Here is an 18,526-nt window from a genome sequence, read left to right as displayed (position 1 = left end):
TCTGGGGCTGCTGCTGCTGCTGTCATGGAGTTGTTGGACATTACAGGGTTGAGTCATGAAACTTGGGAGCGCTACCCAGAGCCCGATCCAGGTATTCATGGGATACCAAGTCTGGTGTTTAAAAGAATACAAGTCCAGTTTGTCTGAAAATGAGCTCGTTCGTCAAAAAAAAAAAAAAAAAAGAGTTGAAACTTTCCACTTGGGAACGAGCGTCAGCTGCAGCACCTTTACATGTCATTAAAGGGCCTGTAGCAGGGAAGAACAAACTGGCAAACCCACATCAATATTGCTGTGTAACAACAATGGAAGTGCCAAGCCTATTAGCAACTAACAGGAGCAGATTTAAGGGAAAACGGACTGACCACAAAATGAGGGATCTCGGGGCCTGGCTAAAGGCCTGCTGACAAAAACTTGGTCTCGGAGGAGAGCCCCACCTGAGGCAGGTGGAAATTGAATATTGTATTATATTTCCTGTGGCTTTTTTTTTTTTTTTTTTTGTGGAGTGGGAACTTGGCACGGGAACAGTGAAGTGTGGTGGAATTTATAGAAAGCACAGCTGAGTAACTCTCTCTAATTGAAAGGAGGGCAAAAGCATCTGCGTCATTTTCGCTACGCTCGCTCGTTCACGCCAGCGCTCACATCTTCAGGTCAGGAAGAGGAGAAGAAAGAGGAGGAGGAGGAGGAGAAGTCCGCAAAGTGATGGTGAAGCCGTGAGCCTCGCTGAAAGACGAGAGATTGAAAATATTTGCCTCATCCCCGCTGACATAATCGCATTATGTGTGGGATGTGAGAGGTTCCCGAAACACCCACGGCGAGGGCAGGTGAGGAGAGACAGGAGAGGAGACTGAGACTGCAGGTTTGAAGTCTTCGTGGAGCTCTCTGCTCTATTTTTCTATCCCTGACACCTCCTCCTCTGCTCCTCCTCTCTGTCTCCAGACGGACTGACCGGTAACCGATGCTCCATAATTACCCAGGTGAGGCCTGAGTGTTTCCATATGAGCGACCTGAGCTGCAGAGCCTGTCAGATTAACATGATGTGTGTGTTTTCTCTCCGCTGTTTAGCCCCGTTCTCAACGTATCCCACTTCACAGCCTCCTGGAATATAAGGTGGACTCGCTCCGCCGAGGTTTGTTGGTGGGGTTTCTTAGAGGAAAGGGACAATTACGGGTTTTATTAATGGCGTGCCACTGACGTTAGCCATGTTCACCTGAATGTTGTGTCTCGAGCGCCGGCCGGGCCCTCTGCTCCAATGTAAGGCGAGATGATTGTTCTGTACTTCTGTGTGTGTGTGTATGTGTGTGTGTGTGTGATTCAAAGTCTGCGTGTCTGTCAATTTGGCTCGGCGGATGACAGGCTGGCTCACGTCTCGGTACCAAATAGAAAGCAGAGGAAGCATATAGTTCTGCTTGTCTGGGAGCAGCAGGGGCAGTTTCCACTTATGGCTCCACGTTAACAATAAGAGACGCTAAAAGCAGCTCGGTTTCCCTCCGCCGGAGAAAGAAAAGGGGAGAAAAGCAAAGTAGGTAGAACGGGGCTCAGTCTGGCAGAGGGACAGTGTGGCTCTTTGATCTTCTGCTGAAGCATTTGATCAGTTCATGGCCCCGGCTAACTGCGCTGTATTGGGTGTTTTTTATTTTCATTTTATTATATTTTTATTTTATTCTGCTACAGTAGCAACAGTGAATTGGGGCCACATTAGCCCAGGATCTCAACTGTTGCAGCCGCACTTCCTCCTGAACTGCACCGGCGTTGGTTGGCCCCAGTGTGGAGCTGGCTCACGAACAAAGTGGTATTCTCATTTCATAACAACGTTCAGGGAGTTGATTTCACCTCTAGACATGTCTTAGATGTAGCAATTGTCAACTTTTTAATAAGTTAAATAAGAGTAAGATCCAAGTAGGATTGAGAAAACTAGTGTACATCCAAGATCCAAACCCCACCTGTGGCTTCTCGTCCGGTTCAGAATTGATTTTAAGATCCTGATGTTTGTTTTGAAAATGTTTAACAGTCTAGCTGAACTCGTACATGTTCACAGACCAATTAGAGCTCTGAGGTCTGCAAATGAATTAAACCCGGATGTGCCCAAAAGCAGGATTAAAACCAGAGGCCATCGAGCTTTTGCAGCGGTTGCAGAGACTAAAACACATTTGTTCTCCTCGGCTTTCAGACCTGTGTGAGATAAAACTTAGTCCTAGGGATGTTTTTGAGTGCTCAATGTATAATTTTGTCGGACTATTGAGCGCACCTGAATATATTAAGCCGCACCAGGTAAATTTTAAAAGAAAATACATAGGCCACACTTGAATACAAGCTGCAGGTTTTCATGTTGTGAGATATTTACACAGAAAGACAGTAGGGAACTGTGCAAGTCCGCTCGCTTTTCCGCTGTTTTGGTTATGCTCCTCTCGTCCATGTGCGTTTATTAACAACGAAGCCGGCGAAATATCAAATAAATTGAGCGGTGGAAAACGTTACATAACATATACGATGTTACAGCATGTGTGTGTTTGTGTAGTCTTAACCATCATAAACAAAAGATTACGGGTTACGGAGTGTGTTTATGTTGCGCTGTGCAGAGACGAGAGCTGGGACACCGGGGCAGGCGAAAAAAGTAGCGGCTTATAGTCCGAAAAGTGCGGTAACTCTGTCTTTGTTGGAATTGTATTTTTGAAAAGTATCCTAGTATTTTATTGCAATTTCTTTTCTGTAAACCTACTGTAGGTTGTTTAAAAGGTGCTATATAAATAAACGTGACCTTTTTGCCATTGGAACGCACATCCATTCAAGCTCCACAAAATTGATATTGATCTTCAATCTAATGCCATTCGTTCCCTTTCCCATTGCCTACCTACAAAAGCCTGATGTTATTGGGTCTTTGCAGAGTTTTTTTAGAGGCCGTACAAATAAAGACTGATGAGTTCATGCTTGGCTTCCTTTGCGGTCCTCAACTACTTCACCGACCATCTGAGGGGAGATTCCTGGAGTAATCTTTTCTTCGCTGCAGGTAAATGGGGCTGTAAAGGTCGCAGCTCTTTAGCGTGAACACAACTTACACTCTCGCCCCCTTTGAGTTCCTCCTGAAAGATTATCAAGGTATAATCAGGGGGTGGTTAGACGGAGCTACAGTAGGTGAAGTCTGGGAGCTCCACCCTTGCGTCTGGCTAAATATCAAAGAAATATAATGCCACCTTCATTAGCATCATTCAATCTGAACCCCACACTATGCGGTGTGTTTACTTTGGGGCCGGCGAGAATGAGCGGCTGAACATGCTGCAGGCCCTGCCCATCATTATCCCATGTTCGAGATGCCTTATTCTTTGGCCATCCATAACAATCCAGGCATCAAATGAAACCCTTCTGGTTTCCTCAAGTCCCGACATCGGGGGTTTTACTTCAGCGTCTGAGGTATGCCATAATTCAGCCGCTTTTTTTACACGCTCACATTGGTGCGTTACAACCCTGGATCCTGAACAAACATGCGTATAAAGAAAAGATTCTTCGCTAAAAGGGTAGGGAATGAAAATTATGTCGATTTTTCTCTCCCAGTGGTCTCTGTGACATAATTATTCTTTGGCCAGAAAGAAACGGAGACCACCTAAGGGGGGGAAATACAGTGTATCATGCCAGCACTGGGGAAACCGTGCACAAGGCCATTTACAAAGGACACTGTACTATAAAATATAGCCGTAACAATTGTTTCATGGCTTCACTGGTTGAATAGTGACTGAAAAACAAGCTGATTTACAGCAAAGAGCAGGACACCGAGAGGGGGATTGGCTGCAGGTTGCAGAGACTCCCCAGTGAAGATGAGGTTGAGGCAGACAGACAGAATGTGCTACATTCATTACCTTCGTCTGTCTGCTCGCATATAAAGATATCAAGTGCGCTCATCTTCTTCTTCTCCCCCGAAACTCTGCAGCTATCTGCTTTTAACAGGCGGTAACCGAACCGCAGGCCCATTCACGCTGGCAGAGGGGGTGTCAGAGGATCTGGGTGGGTAGGCTGCTGGAATGACAATAAACTTAGCATTGTATGAATGAAGACTGGAGGGAAGGAGGTTGAATAAAAGCAGCGTTGGACAAAGGTGCGAGTGTGTGTTTTTTTATTTTATTTGAGCTGCAGAGGTCGGCTCATCGGGGTGGGGGTCAAGGGGAGAAAGGGCTCGGGTTCGGTGCCGTCCCACGAGAGGAAGGATGTGACTGTGAAGGTGGGGTAAGACAAGACAAGACAGACGGCATTCGACTCATTTCAGGTCCAAGGAGACCTCAGGCTTTTAAATATACACGATTATATCCTACAGTACGTTGTTCAATAAAACACATGAGCTACTCCTAGAAATAAAAAATAAAAAAACGGCTTGTTTATTTGCAAAGAGCTGGCGCTGGGCGATGAATTCTGATACTTTTATGGACGGTTTGGTAATATCGAGGGAAGGATACCTTGTCATTGGATACCTATGGTGTAAATCTCATCACTGTCAGCGAGCCAATAAGCACGCAGCAATGGCATGCTCCAATAACACTGGTGATTGGCTGTTTATTTGTGTGTCTTTGTTTGTACTCAAATGTAATTTTCTTTTTGTTGAAGTGGACAGATACGATTGCAAAACAGAAAATAATTATAATCAAAGATGTGGTGTCAAGAAGACAATCAACAAAGAGCTGAAGTGTCTTCAACCCCACGATGGGAATGAGTTTCCTCTTATGCAACCGCAGGATTACAGCACAAAACACAAAACACAAGTGTTGCACTCTTAAAAAAAAACACAAAGAGGAGCCTGTTTTTGTTTTACCTTGACCAGCGAGTGGAGGCTCCGCTCTCCAAACATGTCCTGGAGGAAGGTGTTGTCCTCGGGGCGGCTGACATGGGGCTGCAGCTGGGAGGGCAACGCCGCCAGCAGCTCGTACAGACCTGGAGAACAGGGGGGGAGAAGAGGAAGCAGAGGGGTCGGTCGGCAAGCATAGCTGTGGGAGGTATAAATGCAAGCATGCAAAAGTCACATACACACACAGAGACTTACACGAAATGCATGCATAGAAACAGATGTGCATACATGTGTAGTTTACGGACACATAAAAGAAGAGAGAGGGGCTGAACGTGGGCAGGAATATGTAATCTGTAAACCTCAAACACATGCAAGAGATAGAGACAAAAAAGAAACGTGTAAACATACAAATCAACTCTGATACTTGTGTGGATGCTCTGCTTCTTTGTGTCTCTTCCTCAGATGCACTCCAACGTAAACACACCTGAAAGCGCTACGAGCTACTTTCAGCAGAAAAAAAAAAAAAAAAAAAACCTCCACTCATTTTGCTTTTCACTGGGAAGCTAAAAGGAAACATCGAGGCAATAAAGCATTTCCCTCGCTCTCCACTTCCCACTATTGTCCCGGCCCTTTTCCTGTTGTTTTGAGGAACGCTGCTGCTGTTTCCAGTCAGAAACAACTCCAACAACTCCATGTCAGGCCACTGCAAATTCCACTTTTTGATTAGTTTAAAAGTTCAACATGAACCCTCTACTTTTTTTTTATTTTTATTTTTTTTTTAAGCGAACAGATGGCACTCACGCCTGAGGAGGTTTTCCACCCATACGTCTGTTTGCTGCCTGTAAACAATCAATTTCTGTGGAGTAAAAAGCGCACGTGTGTTTGCTAAACAGAGGTTTTGAAAGACGTAAAAAGTGTCTCACAGTCGATATGTAATAATGATATATTATAAAGCTCAATATGGCGTAGCTGGCGGAGCTATTCTGAAATAATCTTTACACATTCAGAAGAAAATGTGAGATGAAGTGAAGTGAACAGGTTTGGCTGTGCAACAACTGATGTCATGAGGACGGCAGACTCTTACAGGTCATCGCCGTAGCAGCACGAGCGCAGTTTTTCGTCGGTGACAGTGAGAGAAACAGGGCACGGATCAGCGGGCCCACGGGCTGAATCTGAATCCCCTAAGAACTCACTGCACATGCTGAAATCTGCAAAGGCCTTTTTTTTCTCTTTTTTTTCCAAGGGGTTTACAATCCCGGCTTATAAAAGGAAAGAATATTTCAAATTCAATTTAAAGAGAAACAGACTGGGGAGCTGATGGTTTCAAGATTAGGCAGAGGGGAGGTGAAGCACTCAGAGGGAGAGAGCACAAAACCAGCGAGAGAGCAGCGGCCGCGTCCAAACACAACACACTCCTGGAGCTGGACCGATGGAGAGCAGCAGCAGATACTTGTTTGCTGTTCTGTTCTGGTCTGGTCTTCGCCACGGGCCCCGATCCACTAGAAAACCGGGAGATATTTGAAAGGTCAGGGCCCATACGGAGCGTGGCGTCGCTGGGGTTACAGGCATCAAAGGCCTTCGTTACTAATGCAGCAGAAAAAAAAGGGGGCCCCCCACATTCACATTCAAGCCCCTCCAATGCAACCAACCGCACGGCGCTCGGAGCCCTTTGAACTAAAACTGATCATGTGAAGAAACTCTAAACACGTTCACGGCGGAGCCATCGAAACGTCAAAACAAACCGGGGCGGCTTGGCCACCTCTCTGAGAGCGTCTTTCATCAGAAATAGGGGAAGGAGAGAGAGAAAAGAAAACACCACAAGCACAACTGAAGTAATTCATAGCTGAGAATGACTGATTGAAAACAATGCTTGACGTCGTTGGCCGGATGAATGATTGACTGACTGAACCGTGGCAGACAGACAGGCAGGCCGGTCGGCCGGCCGGGTTGTAGAGCGAGTGTTTGCTGGCAGCTCGGGATGTTTGGCAGCGGAGGAACGGCTGACTAACTCAGCTCATGTCATGCACTACTACTACTGCTGCTGCTGCTGCTGCTGCTGGGCAGTCATTTTCATTTCATGCATTAGTTTATTTGTAATGGGACTCTGCATATTCATGAACATACAAAAAATAATAATGTGTTGTAAATTTGTTGCCAGATTTAGGGATAGTTCAACATTTTGGCAAATTGGCCCATTGCCATAATCCCTACAGTCATAGCAGTAGGTTCGTTACCTTTAATTGTCGGTGCAAACTATTTTTAGAACGGTGGAGCAGAGCCGCGAGCTGCTCAGAGCTACGCTACAGAGGCTAATGGGATTTCTTGGTTTCCCTCATCAAACTCATCAAATACACAATCCAACAACTCCAAAACGCTCTGGTGGACAAGTTGTGACCTGCACATTCACCACGCTATGAGATAATAACAGAACGTTACCAGACAGAGTTGTTTTAGAGGTAAATTCATGCAAAACCGCTGATGCACATTCCCATCGGGGGCAGTTTTTCAGAAAGCAGTCTCTGTATTTCCCTCTAAAACAACTCTGTCTGGTAACGTTGTGTTATTATCTCATAGCGTGGTGAATGTTCAGCTCACAACTTGTCCACCAGAGCGTTTTGGAGTTGTTGGATTGTGTATTTGATGAGTTTGATGAGGGAAACCAAGAAATCCCATGAGCCTATAGCGTAGCTCTGAGCAGCTCGCGGCTCTGCCGTTCTAAAAATAGCTTGCACCGACAATTAAAGGTAACGAACCTACTGCTACGACTATAGGGATTATGGCAATGGGCCCATTTGCCAAAAATGTTGAACTATCCCTTTAAATGCTACATATGTTGTGCTTTCTCAGACGGATGGAGCGTCATCGGCCACCCTCTTCCTTCTGCTTCCCATTTGCAGGTGATTTGGGGGTTTTGACTCCAGACGCACAACAGGACGTATCAAGACAACCTGCCCTGTTCTTCAGCTCACGACACGGACCCTGTGCAGTGTTCACACCTCACACCTCACCGCCGCCGAGGCTCTGCGGTGAAGGGAAGAAGAAGCATAACAAAGCAGAGGAAGACTTTACGCACAAACACATGTGCAAAAAAAAAAAAACTGAAAAACTGTGGTTTTGTTACTGGATTGTGCTGCGATACCGTCCCTGGTATATAATCATCATCATCTGATGCCTGGTTCTGTGGTCCTCATCACCGCTAACCTTCGAGCTTCGAACACAAGCCATGTCTGAGGGCAGCTGGCCCCCTCAATCATTTACAACTTGGAGCTCCCAACAGAACATCTCACATAATATATTAAAAAAAAGATTTAAAGAGACAGAAGAGAGGATGAGGTGAGGGGTGTAGGAAGGGCGGCGGTGGTGGTGGAGGAGGAGGGGGGTGGGGGGAGAGATATGGTAATGTCATTACTATTGGCAGTGCTGAGATACAGGTAGGAGGGGATGAAGGGGAACGAGAGTGAGAGTCCCGAAGCATTATTCTCCCCAGGTGCAAAGTCTCCCCTCCTGTCTGCACTCTCCGTGATTCAATGCTTTATTCCTTCTGACAACAGTTCCTCCCCGTCCACGCCGGGACGAACTAAACAGGCCGAGCCGTGTGCGTGCGCCAATGGCACATTATGGGAAACGCATCAGCTCCATTAGCTGATCAGAAATACTGTAACAACACGATGCAAAGAGGAGGAGGAGGAGGGGGGTGGCGGTGGGGGTCGGGGTTATGGATGTCACGATTATAGATTTTCTTGGTACGATTATTGTCAGAGAAATAATCACGGTATTACGATTATCACGATTATTATGCATCAATAAATTTCACATTACATTACATTACTAATGTCTAATCTCTACTAATCTCATTACTAATCTCTTTTTTCCTTATCCTTCTTTCTTATTTTTACTTGGGACCCCCTCGAAAACGAGGTGATACACCTCAAGGGGTTAATCCTAATAAAGAAATTTGAATCTTAATATAGGACCAGTTATTAATCCACTGGGGGAAGTGTTTGAAATATTTAAGTCATTAATTGTCATCTATATCAAATGTTTAAGTTTATTTTAATCATTTTTTTCACAATACAAATGAGATGCTAACATTTAAATTCCTACTAATTCAGTGTTACGTTAGATAAAAGGACCAGTATCTGTGCATTTACCTTTACTTTGGCGCACCGCGCTGGGCCAGCTCAGCCAATCAGAACACATGACACGGCGGGACAACGGCCCAGTCCGTGAACACTTCGTTCTTTCATTTTTCTGTTTCAAATTTGGTTTCTGCGAATTACTTTTTCTCATTTACGAAAAGTTAATCAGCTCGATTTCTCCCCCGGGATGATGACGCAGGTTGGCCGCACGCACATCTGCAGATATGGTTCCAACATAATCTTTTTCAGAAAGTGACGGTATTTAGGAATCTTTACAATTAATTAATTGTGGCGTTTAATACCACGATTAATTGTGAAAACAAGTAATTGTGACATATAGTCGGGGTGATAAAAGACAAGCTGCCACCGCTGCGCCCTCGACTTTCTGGGGTCAGTGTGTCAGCATGAACCCGGTGACCTGCAGAAAACAACACAGAGAGACAGAGCTGCCCAGGAGCCAGCAGCTAAACAAGGAGTCTGCAAAGCTGGAATTAAATACAATATTGTATGGGTGGACGAGCGAGGAGGAGAAATGGAGGCAGGAGGAGAGAGAGGGAGAGAAACAGAGAGAGGAAATGAGCCAAAAAACAACCACAGTGGTGGTAAACTCACTGTGTGTAGACACTATAAAAAGTGGAGGGAGAAATAAATCTACGGCCAGATGTACGGACACATATAGATCTGTAACATCAGAAACCGTGTCCAGCGCAGCAGACAGTGGGAGCAAAATGAGAGGGGAGGGGGAGGGGGGAGAAGAAGAAGATGAAGAAGATGATGATGAAGAAGGAAGAAGAAGAAGAAAGGAAACAAGAGCGCGCCAGCTCCTCACCACTAAAGGGTGGACCGACTTGTTTCTCGCAGTCTGGTTTGGATTCATTTGATTTGTTTTGGCCAGACTATTCTGGACCCTCTCGTGCGGCGGCTGTGTGCAGCGGACCTGGCAGCGTCTCGTAGTGGACCAGCTACTACGGTCTGTTGTGGCCACCGCTGCTGGACCGGCCCGGCCCATGGTCCCGAGGAGGACCAGCACCATGTTGCACGGGATGAACCCCTTTGTGACTCATTTGGTTGTAGGGCCTTCTCCTACCGTGCACCCTGTCCCTATTTATGGAATAGTCTCCCACTGCATATCAAACAATCCACTTCCACTTAAGAAACACCTTCTTACCCAATGTTTTGGCGAAATTTAAGTTTCCTATTTATCTCCTTGTGCGTTCTTTTGCTTGTTCTTTCTTCTGTCCTCCCCAGTACTATGTTTTGTCCGCAATTGATTTTGTAAAGTGTATCGAGACCATGTTGCACCATGGTGATTTTACACTTTAAAGCAGAAGTAAGCGGAATGTTTGTGTTAATATAAGTTTTAAATAGTTATATCTTCCGACGACAATCAGTTATATAGAGTGCTAGGAGCCAAAATGCGCCAAAATGCGTGCTAAACTGCCCTCTAGGAGCCAAAACGTGTGCTAAAGTGCCCTCTAGGAGCCAAAACACGTGCTATATGAGCCAAAATGCGTGCTAAAGTGCCCTCTAGGAGCCAAAACGCGTGCTAATGTGCCCTCTAGGAGCCAAAACACGTGCTATATGAGCCAAAATGCGTGCATGTGCCCTCTAGGAGCCAAAACGTGTGCTAAAGTGCCCTCTAGGAGCCAAAACGTGTGCTAAAGTGCCCTCTTGGGAGCCAAAACGGGTGCTAAAGTGCCCTCTAGGAGCCAAAACGCGTGCTAAAGTGCCCTCTTGGGAGCCAAAACGGGTGCTAAAGTGCCCTCTAGGTGCCAAAACGCGTGCTAAAGTGCCCTATAGGCGCCAAAACGCGTGCTAAAGTGCCCTCTAGGAGCCAAAACGTGTGCTAAAGTGCCCTCTTCAGTGGCGAGGACGCGCTATATGTGCCCCTGCCCTTCAAAAAGTCTGTGCACGCCACTGAAACTAAACTAAACTAAACTAAAAAGAGTCTTGAGAGAAATCAAGAGAGCGAGGCCGGTGAAGGCCTGTGAAGCTTCCCGTACTGGGGAAGTGACCACTTTAACTGCCAAGCAGCACTTCCCCTCTCACGCCCACACCTCCACCGCGGTTAAAGATAATAACAGTGTTTTTCAAAAGATCCCTTTTATGTAAAACACACACACAAAAAAAAAGAATCCCATACAATGAAATGCATCACAGATAATACGGATCACGTTGCAAGTCACATAGGTCAACGGCCTCGGGGGTTTTTGCAGAGCAGAGCGAGATGAGGGGAAATTACAGGGACTAATCTAACAACACAGAGTTTTGGACGCTTGTAAAATATGACCCTCGCCATGACATTATATAGCTGCAGCGCTGTTTACTCACACACCACAGACTGCTGGGAGACAAATAGCTTGAACTGTGCAGCGCCGATGCTCAGGGACCTCATTTAACCGAACGAACGACACACAGAAAGACAAACGTCTGGCGAAAATGAACTTGTTCGAATGCAGGAAATGAACGCTGGGTTTCCCTCCTCCTCCTCCTCCCTCCTCCTCACCCCTCTGCACTTTCTCCCAGGTGCTGAATGAGTTATTGACCATCCTCATATATCTTTTGGAAACATATAGAGAGCACAATGTTCATGAGGCTCACCAGACCAGACCGCTGGGAGACAGAGCAGCGTGACATGTGGGGAGCTTTCTTATGGTATGGAAACGCTGTCGTGTGAACATGATAAAGAGGCCGACTGTGGATAAAAAATGACGGGAGGCAGGGGTGGCATCAAGAGGAGCAGCTGCAGACTTTGTAGCTTCATTTATATCCTTATTCTGCACTGACAGAGAGGACTAACAGAACAAGACGAAGATAGAGGGAATGGGGAAAAAGCGACACATGTATCTTCTGAGATACACGTTGACATAAATAACGTGATTAAAGCGCGTGTGCGGACAGAGGAAGAGCGATGACACCGAAACACAAAGAGGAGGAGGAGAAGAAACACAGTGGAAAGACTTTACTTGGGGAGTCACGACGACTCACGGCTCGCAACGGCAAGAAGAAATAACAATTACAGTGATGATAATTCCTGCACTTATGCAAACACGGCTTCGTCTGAAGGGAGAAACTCGAGACAGACAGTGGGTGGGAAGACATATTTAACCCGAGTCAGGTGCCAAACGACAGGAGAAGTGTTTAGGGCCTCGTGTTCACAGCCATCACTGGAAAGGGACAGAGTGTGTGTGTGTGTGTGTGTGTGTGTGTGTGTCGGCCCCACGCAGCTCCCGTCCTGCCCCGAAGACGACCTGCACCGAGGCCGCTTCTTAAAGGAGACACATTCTGCTCCCTTTCCCACAAATTAAAATAGTTCCCAGGTGTCTTAAAGGGATAGCTCAACATTTTTGGCAAATTGGCCCATTGCCATAATCCCTATAGTCATAGCAGTAGGTTCGTTAACTTTAATTGTCGGTGAAAGCTGTTTTTAGAACGGTGGAGCAGAGCCGCGAGCTGCTCAGAGCTACGCTACGGAGGCTAATGGGATTTCTTGGTTTCCCTCATCAATCAAACTCATCAAATACACAATCCAACAACTCTGGTGGACAAGTTGTGACCTGCACATTCACCACGCTATGAGATAATAACAGAAAGTTGTTTTAGAGGTAAATGCAGAGACTGCTTGCCAAAAAACTGCCCCCGACGGGACTGCGCATCAGCAGTTTTGCATGAATTTACCTCTAAAACAACTCTGTCTGGTAACGTTGTGTTATTATCTCATTGCGTGGTGAATGTGCAGGTCACAACTTGTCCAGCTTGCACTGACAATTAAAGGTAGCAAACCTACTCCTAAGACTATAGGGATCATGGCAATGGGCCAATTTGCCAAAAATGTTGAACTATCCCTTTAAAGAAATATCTGTGACATGCTTCAGTCAAAATATTCAAAGGATCAAACATCACAACTCTTTTCATCCTCTCAAAACAGCCCTGTTCAGAACGGCTGGTTTCAGTGCCTGTCCCTTTAAATGCAAATTAACCACTGCTTGCCCCGCCCCTTTCTACAGGTACAGGTAGGTGGTATTATGCAAATTTGAAAACTAATTACATCACTGGAAGATAACTGAGGCAACAGCTCGTAAAACCACGTGGATTTCAACCTCGGGAGCCTGAAAATTACAGATTTTTTTTGTCAATTCTCACATTTTGGGGGCCAGAAGGCAAAACAAACACCCAAATATATGATAAAGAGCCTTCAAAAGGTGATATTTCCATAATATGTCCCCTTTAAAACCCGTCTTTCTGCTGAAGTAGCAGGCAGCAGCAGCGTGGAAAAAAAGCAGGGACGGCACTGGATGTCTGGATCGAGTGACCACTTGACTTGGTCGGTCGGGCATCGGCTGCCAGACGTGAAACCATATAGTATTACAAGATGTATTGGCTGAGCAGACGCTGTAATCTTTGAACATAATTTGGGTCCAGCAGCCGTTTCAGCCTGGGATGTAACAGTGGGAGACCGAAGGAAGAGCGTGGAAGAGAGGTAATATATAAGACCGGTCCATGAACACAACAGCGGGAGTCTGGTGCTCCATCCGAGCCCACAAGCCTCCTATTACCGAGCTCCGAGACCAAAACCACTTCTCCACATTAAAAAGGTCAGGGGGACGGAGCCCTCCAACATCTTCCCTGATGATATTTCATTGTCACGGTCTCTGACTAACTCCGTCGTTTGAGAAGAGGAGGGAGGGGAGGGGAGAAGAGAAAAAAAAAGCGAGCAAGGCTTTGCAAGATGTTAGTTAGGGCTCGGCGGCATGGAAAAATGACTTCAAGTACCGTAGAAGCCGTCCAGGTGCAATCAACCGTCACTCCAATCATATATCGACTGTATCACTACCGCGGGCTGAACTCTGGACGCGTGCCTTTTTCGGGGCCTGCAAAGCAAAAGAACCCGTGGCCCTCGCTGAGATCATGTCTCATTGAAGGGGAGTAAAAACGATCCAGGTTGCGGCGGGACCTTATCTCGGGCGGACGGACGGGGCCAAGCTTTTCAAAAGGGATTTAACTTAAATGCATCACGTCTCCCCCCATACATGCCATCGAATATCACGTACTGAAGCGCCTCCTCCTCCTCGCCCGTCACACCTTCGTACTTCAAAGGGGCTGTCAACACATTGGAAACAGAGCTCGGGACAAAAGGACAAGTCTAATCAACATAATTGAATACATATACTAAGTCCAGTCCAGCAGCAGCAGCCACGGTCCGTCCACCACCTGAGGAGCCGGTAGCATTTCAGCTACAACAACAGTTTTAACAATCGCACCGCACGGCAAGACAAGAGGAAACTTGAGTGGAAGCACCTGCAAACCGCGGCGAGTTATGAAGTAACTAAAAAAAGGGAACTTGCCCTTGCCCTCCTACCCCACTTTCCCTGAAAACTCACAAGTGATATATAACGTAAGGAAAGACAAAGAGGGAGAGAACATGAAGAAAACTTGACGAAAAGCTAGTCGGGAATATCTGGGCAGGCGAAAAAGATGATGACAGAGACGGTATTACGGATGAAGACAGATATACGAGATGTGGAGGATGGAGAGAGCACAGCCGAGTGCCAGTCTAGTGTTTGTTGGATGCCGTTGAAATGTGTGTGTGTGGGGGGAAGAGAAGAGAGAGGACGGTGGAGGTCATCCATCCACATCCAGACCTTCGCTGCTTTTCTCCCAGATGGAGATGAAAGGCTGCCGTTCTGGCTCCCGAGTCCGAGAAACCGGCAGCTAAGCTTAGATTCCCCCTTTCTCTCTCTAACATACATGGTCGACAAAAAACAGCAGCCACAACAAAACCGGGCCAGATACCAAATGACCTGCCACCTCGGCTTATTGTGGCAATGGAACAGCAGCAGCAGCCTTTTCTGGAACGGGCTCGCTGCATGCATGTTCTGTCCAAAGCTGCGGCCAGCCACTTTACGTCGGCGAGAAGAGAAGAGCCGTCCAAGGGATATATCAGCGAGCGAGACGTGCCAATCCCACCTAAAAGCTTTCATTCTGATCATATATTAATAGCAGCACTTATGAAAATTCGTGCTTTAACTTTGATTCTTTTCTCTCCCGTCTTCTTGTCTCAAAGTTGCAGACTATTACTCAATATCCCATTGCCTTGGTTGTCAAACAGAGCACATGGTCTGTAAAGCTGTTTTCAGGTTCTTTCTAATGCAAGTGAGCATGTCCTGCCCAGCCAACGACCGATTTAGTACCCTGTGTGCTTTGGAAGGCAGCGGCGGAGGAGGATGTCATCCTACCTCGAGAGAAAAGAGAGAAAGAATTCTTCGTATTCAAACAAATAAAAGTCATCATTCCTCTCTCAGTCACACTCACTCGATTTCTTTCTTTTACATCTGCTTCCTTCTGACAGTGTTTTTTATTTTTTTGGTATAAAATGATGTGGAAATTTTAGTTTCTGATGTAACTGGAAACAGGGAGCTCTTCCAGTGGCAACAAATCCTTGTGTTTTGGTACTGTATCACCGCGGCACACAGCCGGCTACTGGCCAGCGACCACGACAAATGGCTGGAAGCTCCCAGAGGAACCGCCACCCCCAGCCCCCCGGCACAGACAAAAAGTCCTCCTCCCCCCTCCTCCCCCCCAGCCTTCCCCCAGCTCTCCCCCAACGTCTCCCACAAGCTGAAACCGGCCAAGGCCAGATGCTCGGGATTCTTGACATCAGGATGGAAAAATTTACTGTTAACCTTGACAGAGAGAGAGACAGAGAGAGAAAGAGAGAAAAAAACAAAAACAATATGGCCATATTCTTATCATATTGCTCATATTACTCTGAGATTTCATTTCATTTTTGATTTATTCCATTCATACTACACATGGTTGCACATATTTACATAATGTACACATAAATGACAAGGAGCAGGATGAAGAAAAACGTATAATACCTGCCCCTTTCTATTGTTATAATTGCATTGGCTTACTATCAGGTTTAGTTTAGTTTAGTTTATTAGTTTAATAAGGGACAATGTGCAATTACATTAATCATTTAATCTGTAGTCCCTACACATTACATAAAACACCAATATTATACTCTATTTAAAAAAATGAAAGATGATGAAACATATAGGCTAATAATAACAAGAAAAGAAACAAGCAAAATAGCAGTGGACACCACTCGTTTATCTATCTTTTCTTTTCTCCCTTCTTTTTCTTTTTCCTTCTTCTTTTTTGTAGGCACTTATCTTTCTTTTTAACTCATTGAGTGCCGCGCTCCTTTCCAAAGTTTTAGTCAAGTGTACCGGCAATTTAGACCATTTTTGACGATTTTTGTACAGTATGTGTTGGTGGCAATAATATAGAATACACTGTGGCTCATTTGAAGCATTTCAAATGAGCCTACACTTGACTAAAACTTTGGAAAGGAGCACGGCACTCAATGAGTTAAACATTTTCTTTAACTGAGATATACAACTTTTCAGTTCCTTGCTTTGTGAATGCCATAGTTTTACACCTGCACCAGAAATACACATTTGTTTTAAGCTTAGCCTTGCAAATGTACTGTATGTTTAAAATCAAGCCTCTTCCTCCAGTTTGAACAAGTTATGTAAGTTAAGTTGTGTAGATTTGTGTTCCTGTGTTTGCATTCGTCCTACACAGGAGGATGTATGTGTGGGAGCAGTGACAAAGAAGAGAAGAGAAGAGTGCTTCTCCATAGCGATATCTGCATCTCATTACCCCGGCATCATTATAGAGCCATCACCTTCCTTCTCCAACAGGGAGGAGGAGGAGGAGGAGGAGGAGGAGAGGCTACGGTGGCTGCTGGAATCGCTCATCTATTCTATCGTTCCCCGGCACAAACATGCACAGATGCGGCCAGTAAGTTATTAGCGTATCTGGTAAAAGAGTTGTGTCCCCCTTCAGAAGATTTCCATGTGTAGACGTTTCATGCGAGTGTCGCCCACCTCCTCTGCAGCTGTGCATGGCCGAACCACCCTTATCTTTAAATGCTGTACGGGGACCGTAAACCCTGATAGAACATGCAGGTACGGCCTGGAATAACACTGTTAACTTTAATGAGGTTAATAAAAGGGCATCAGGGTCTTTAGAGACGTGTGCACGAGGGCTTTAGTTAGTCACGGTGTGTGTGTGGTGGTGACGGTAACACACACACATACACATACACATGGGAGATGGCGTGTCGGCAAACCGTTGCTGTTACGCAACGCCGACTGATTTCTGTAGCACATCACGACCACTCCATTCATCACACCAATCAATGAATTGACCAGATGCAACACGGCCATTCATCATATTTAATTAAAAACATACATCTTTTATCTACCGTATGTGTACGCAACTCCTTTGATGACCTTAGGACATAGAGAGTTCGTTAAGTCTCTGGAGATAATTAATTAACTGGTCGTGAATGAAAGTTATCACACAATCAATGCTGGATTTCTTTTATAACAATATAAAGTTATCAAACACAGACAAATTAATCTTTAAACTCATTTATCTACATTTTAAACACATTACTTTTATTCATCAATGGGATTTTTACACATGATCAGATCTTAACACGCCACACTGAAGTATTCGGGGTTTAAATAAACACTTTTTTAAATAAAAAGGTTCAACGACAACAGCGTTTTCCACAATAACTTGAAACACAGTTTGACATTTAAGTTCTGAAGGTCGCTCGCTGCTGCTATACTTCCTGAACACAAACTTTTTAAAAGCTCATGATAACATTTGGACGCTGCACCAAGATAAAAAAAAAAAAAAAAAAAAAAAGATCCTGATGAGTTCAGCAGTCCAGAACCAGAGTCTGATACACGCCTGCCAAGAAATTAAAAGTTTGTAAAAGTAAGAGAATGTAATTAATTATCTTCCACCTGAAATTCATATTCTATTAACCAGCTTATTAACTTCACTAACACAACCCTGCTGATCCATGCGTCACTATAGTTCCCAATCAGAATAAGCTCCCATTGATAAGTTAGTGCAGCTGCTAATGAAGCAATAGTAATACTGGTAGTAAATCACAGTAAAAGGGACAGTGGCCAGGAGTTGAATCGTTAAACAGAAGAGGTAGCAACCCACGAGTGTCTGAGAAAGAGAAAGATTTAAGTGGTGGTCAAATCTCTCGGCTCTGAAACGAACCGCTGTCACCCCGTTCAACCTTTCCCCCACAACGGAACCGCTCCACCAAGAGACTGCAATCACATAACTCTAGAAAAGAAGAAAACGGGGCTAAGAGGAGCACAAAAAAAAACAGAAAAAAAAAAACACCTACTCTCACTCCAGGAGGCTTAGCTGACCTCTCAATGGCATAAACCAGATGCTGCGAGTCTGAGGGTCTCCGATGAGAGAGAGTTCAGCATCTGCAGACACTGAGCTGCCATTATCCTGTGCAGCTCTCATTAAACGATGAGGCCAGTTATGTGTTACTGAATTTACTCCAAATCCAGGAGAAGCGTTCAGACACATATGCAGCAGCAGCAGCAGTGAGTGTGAGTGCAGCAGTGTTTCTACTTTTTGGCCTCGATGCTTCGCTGTGTCATTGAAGCTGACTGGACATCCTGTGACGCTGCGATGCTGCTGCAGCCCCGTAGAAATTTATAACCCTCTCTCAGAATGAACGGTATTGGTATTAAAACTCAACCTTGGAGCTAATGGAAGCTCA

At 45.4% G+C, this 18,526-nt stretch overlaps 1 protein-coding gene across 2 annotated transcripts in view; it reads right to left on the bottom strand.

Annotated features, from left to right (window-relative positions):
• The window catches only part of mpp7a (MAGUK p55 scaffold protein 7a), a 165,517-nt gene that overhangs the window by 108,087 nt on the left and 38,904 nt on the right, over positions 1-18,526 (bottom strand). For both annotated transcript variants that reach the window (XM_083995638.1, XM_083995639.1), the window contains exon 3: positions 4,793-4,911. In XM_083995638.1, coding sequence (XP_083851764.1) covers positions 4,793-4,911 — 119 coding nt within the window. The remainder of the gene's footprint in view (positions 1-4,792; positions 4,912-18,526) is intronic.

Source organism: Trachurus trachurus, assembly GCF_905171665.1.
Source record: "Trachurus trachurus genome assembly, chromosome: 20".
Classification (NCBI taxonomy): Eukaryota; Metazoa; Chordata; class Actinopteri; order Carangiformes; family Carangidae; genus Trachurus; species Trachurus trachurus.
Note: the sequence above shows the minus strand (reverse complement) of the source record. Positions and strands in the feature narration are given on the sequence as shown.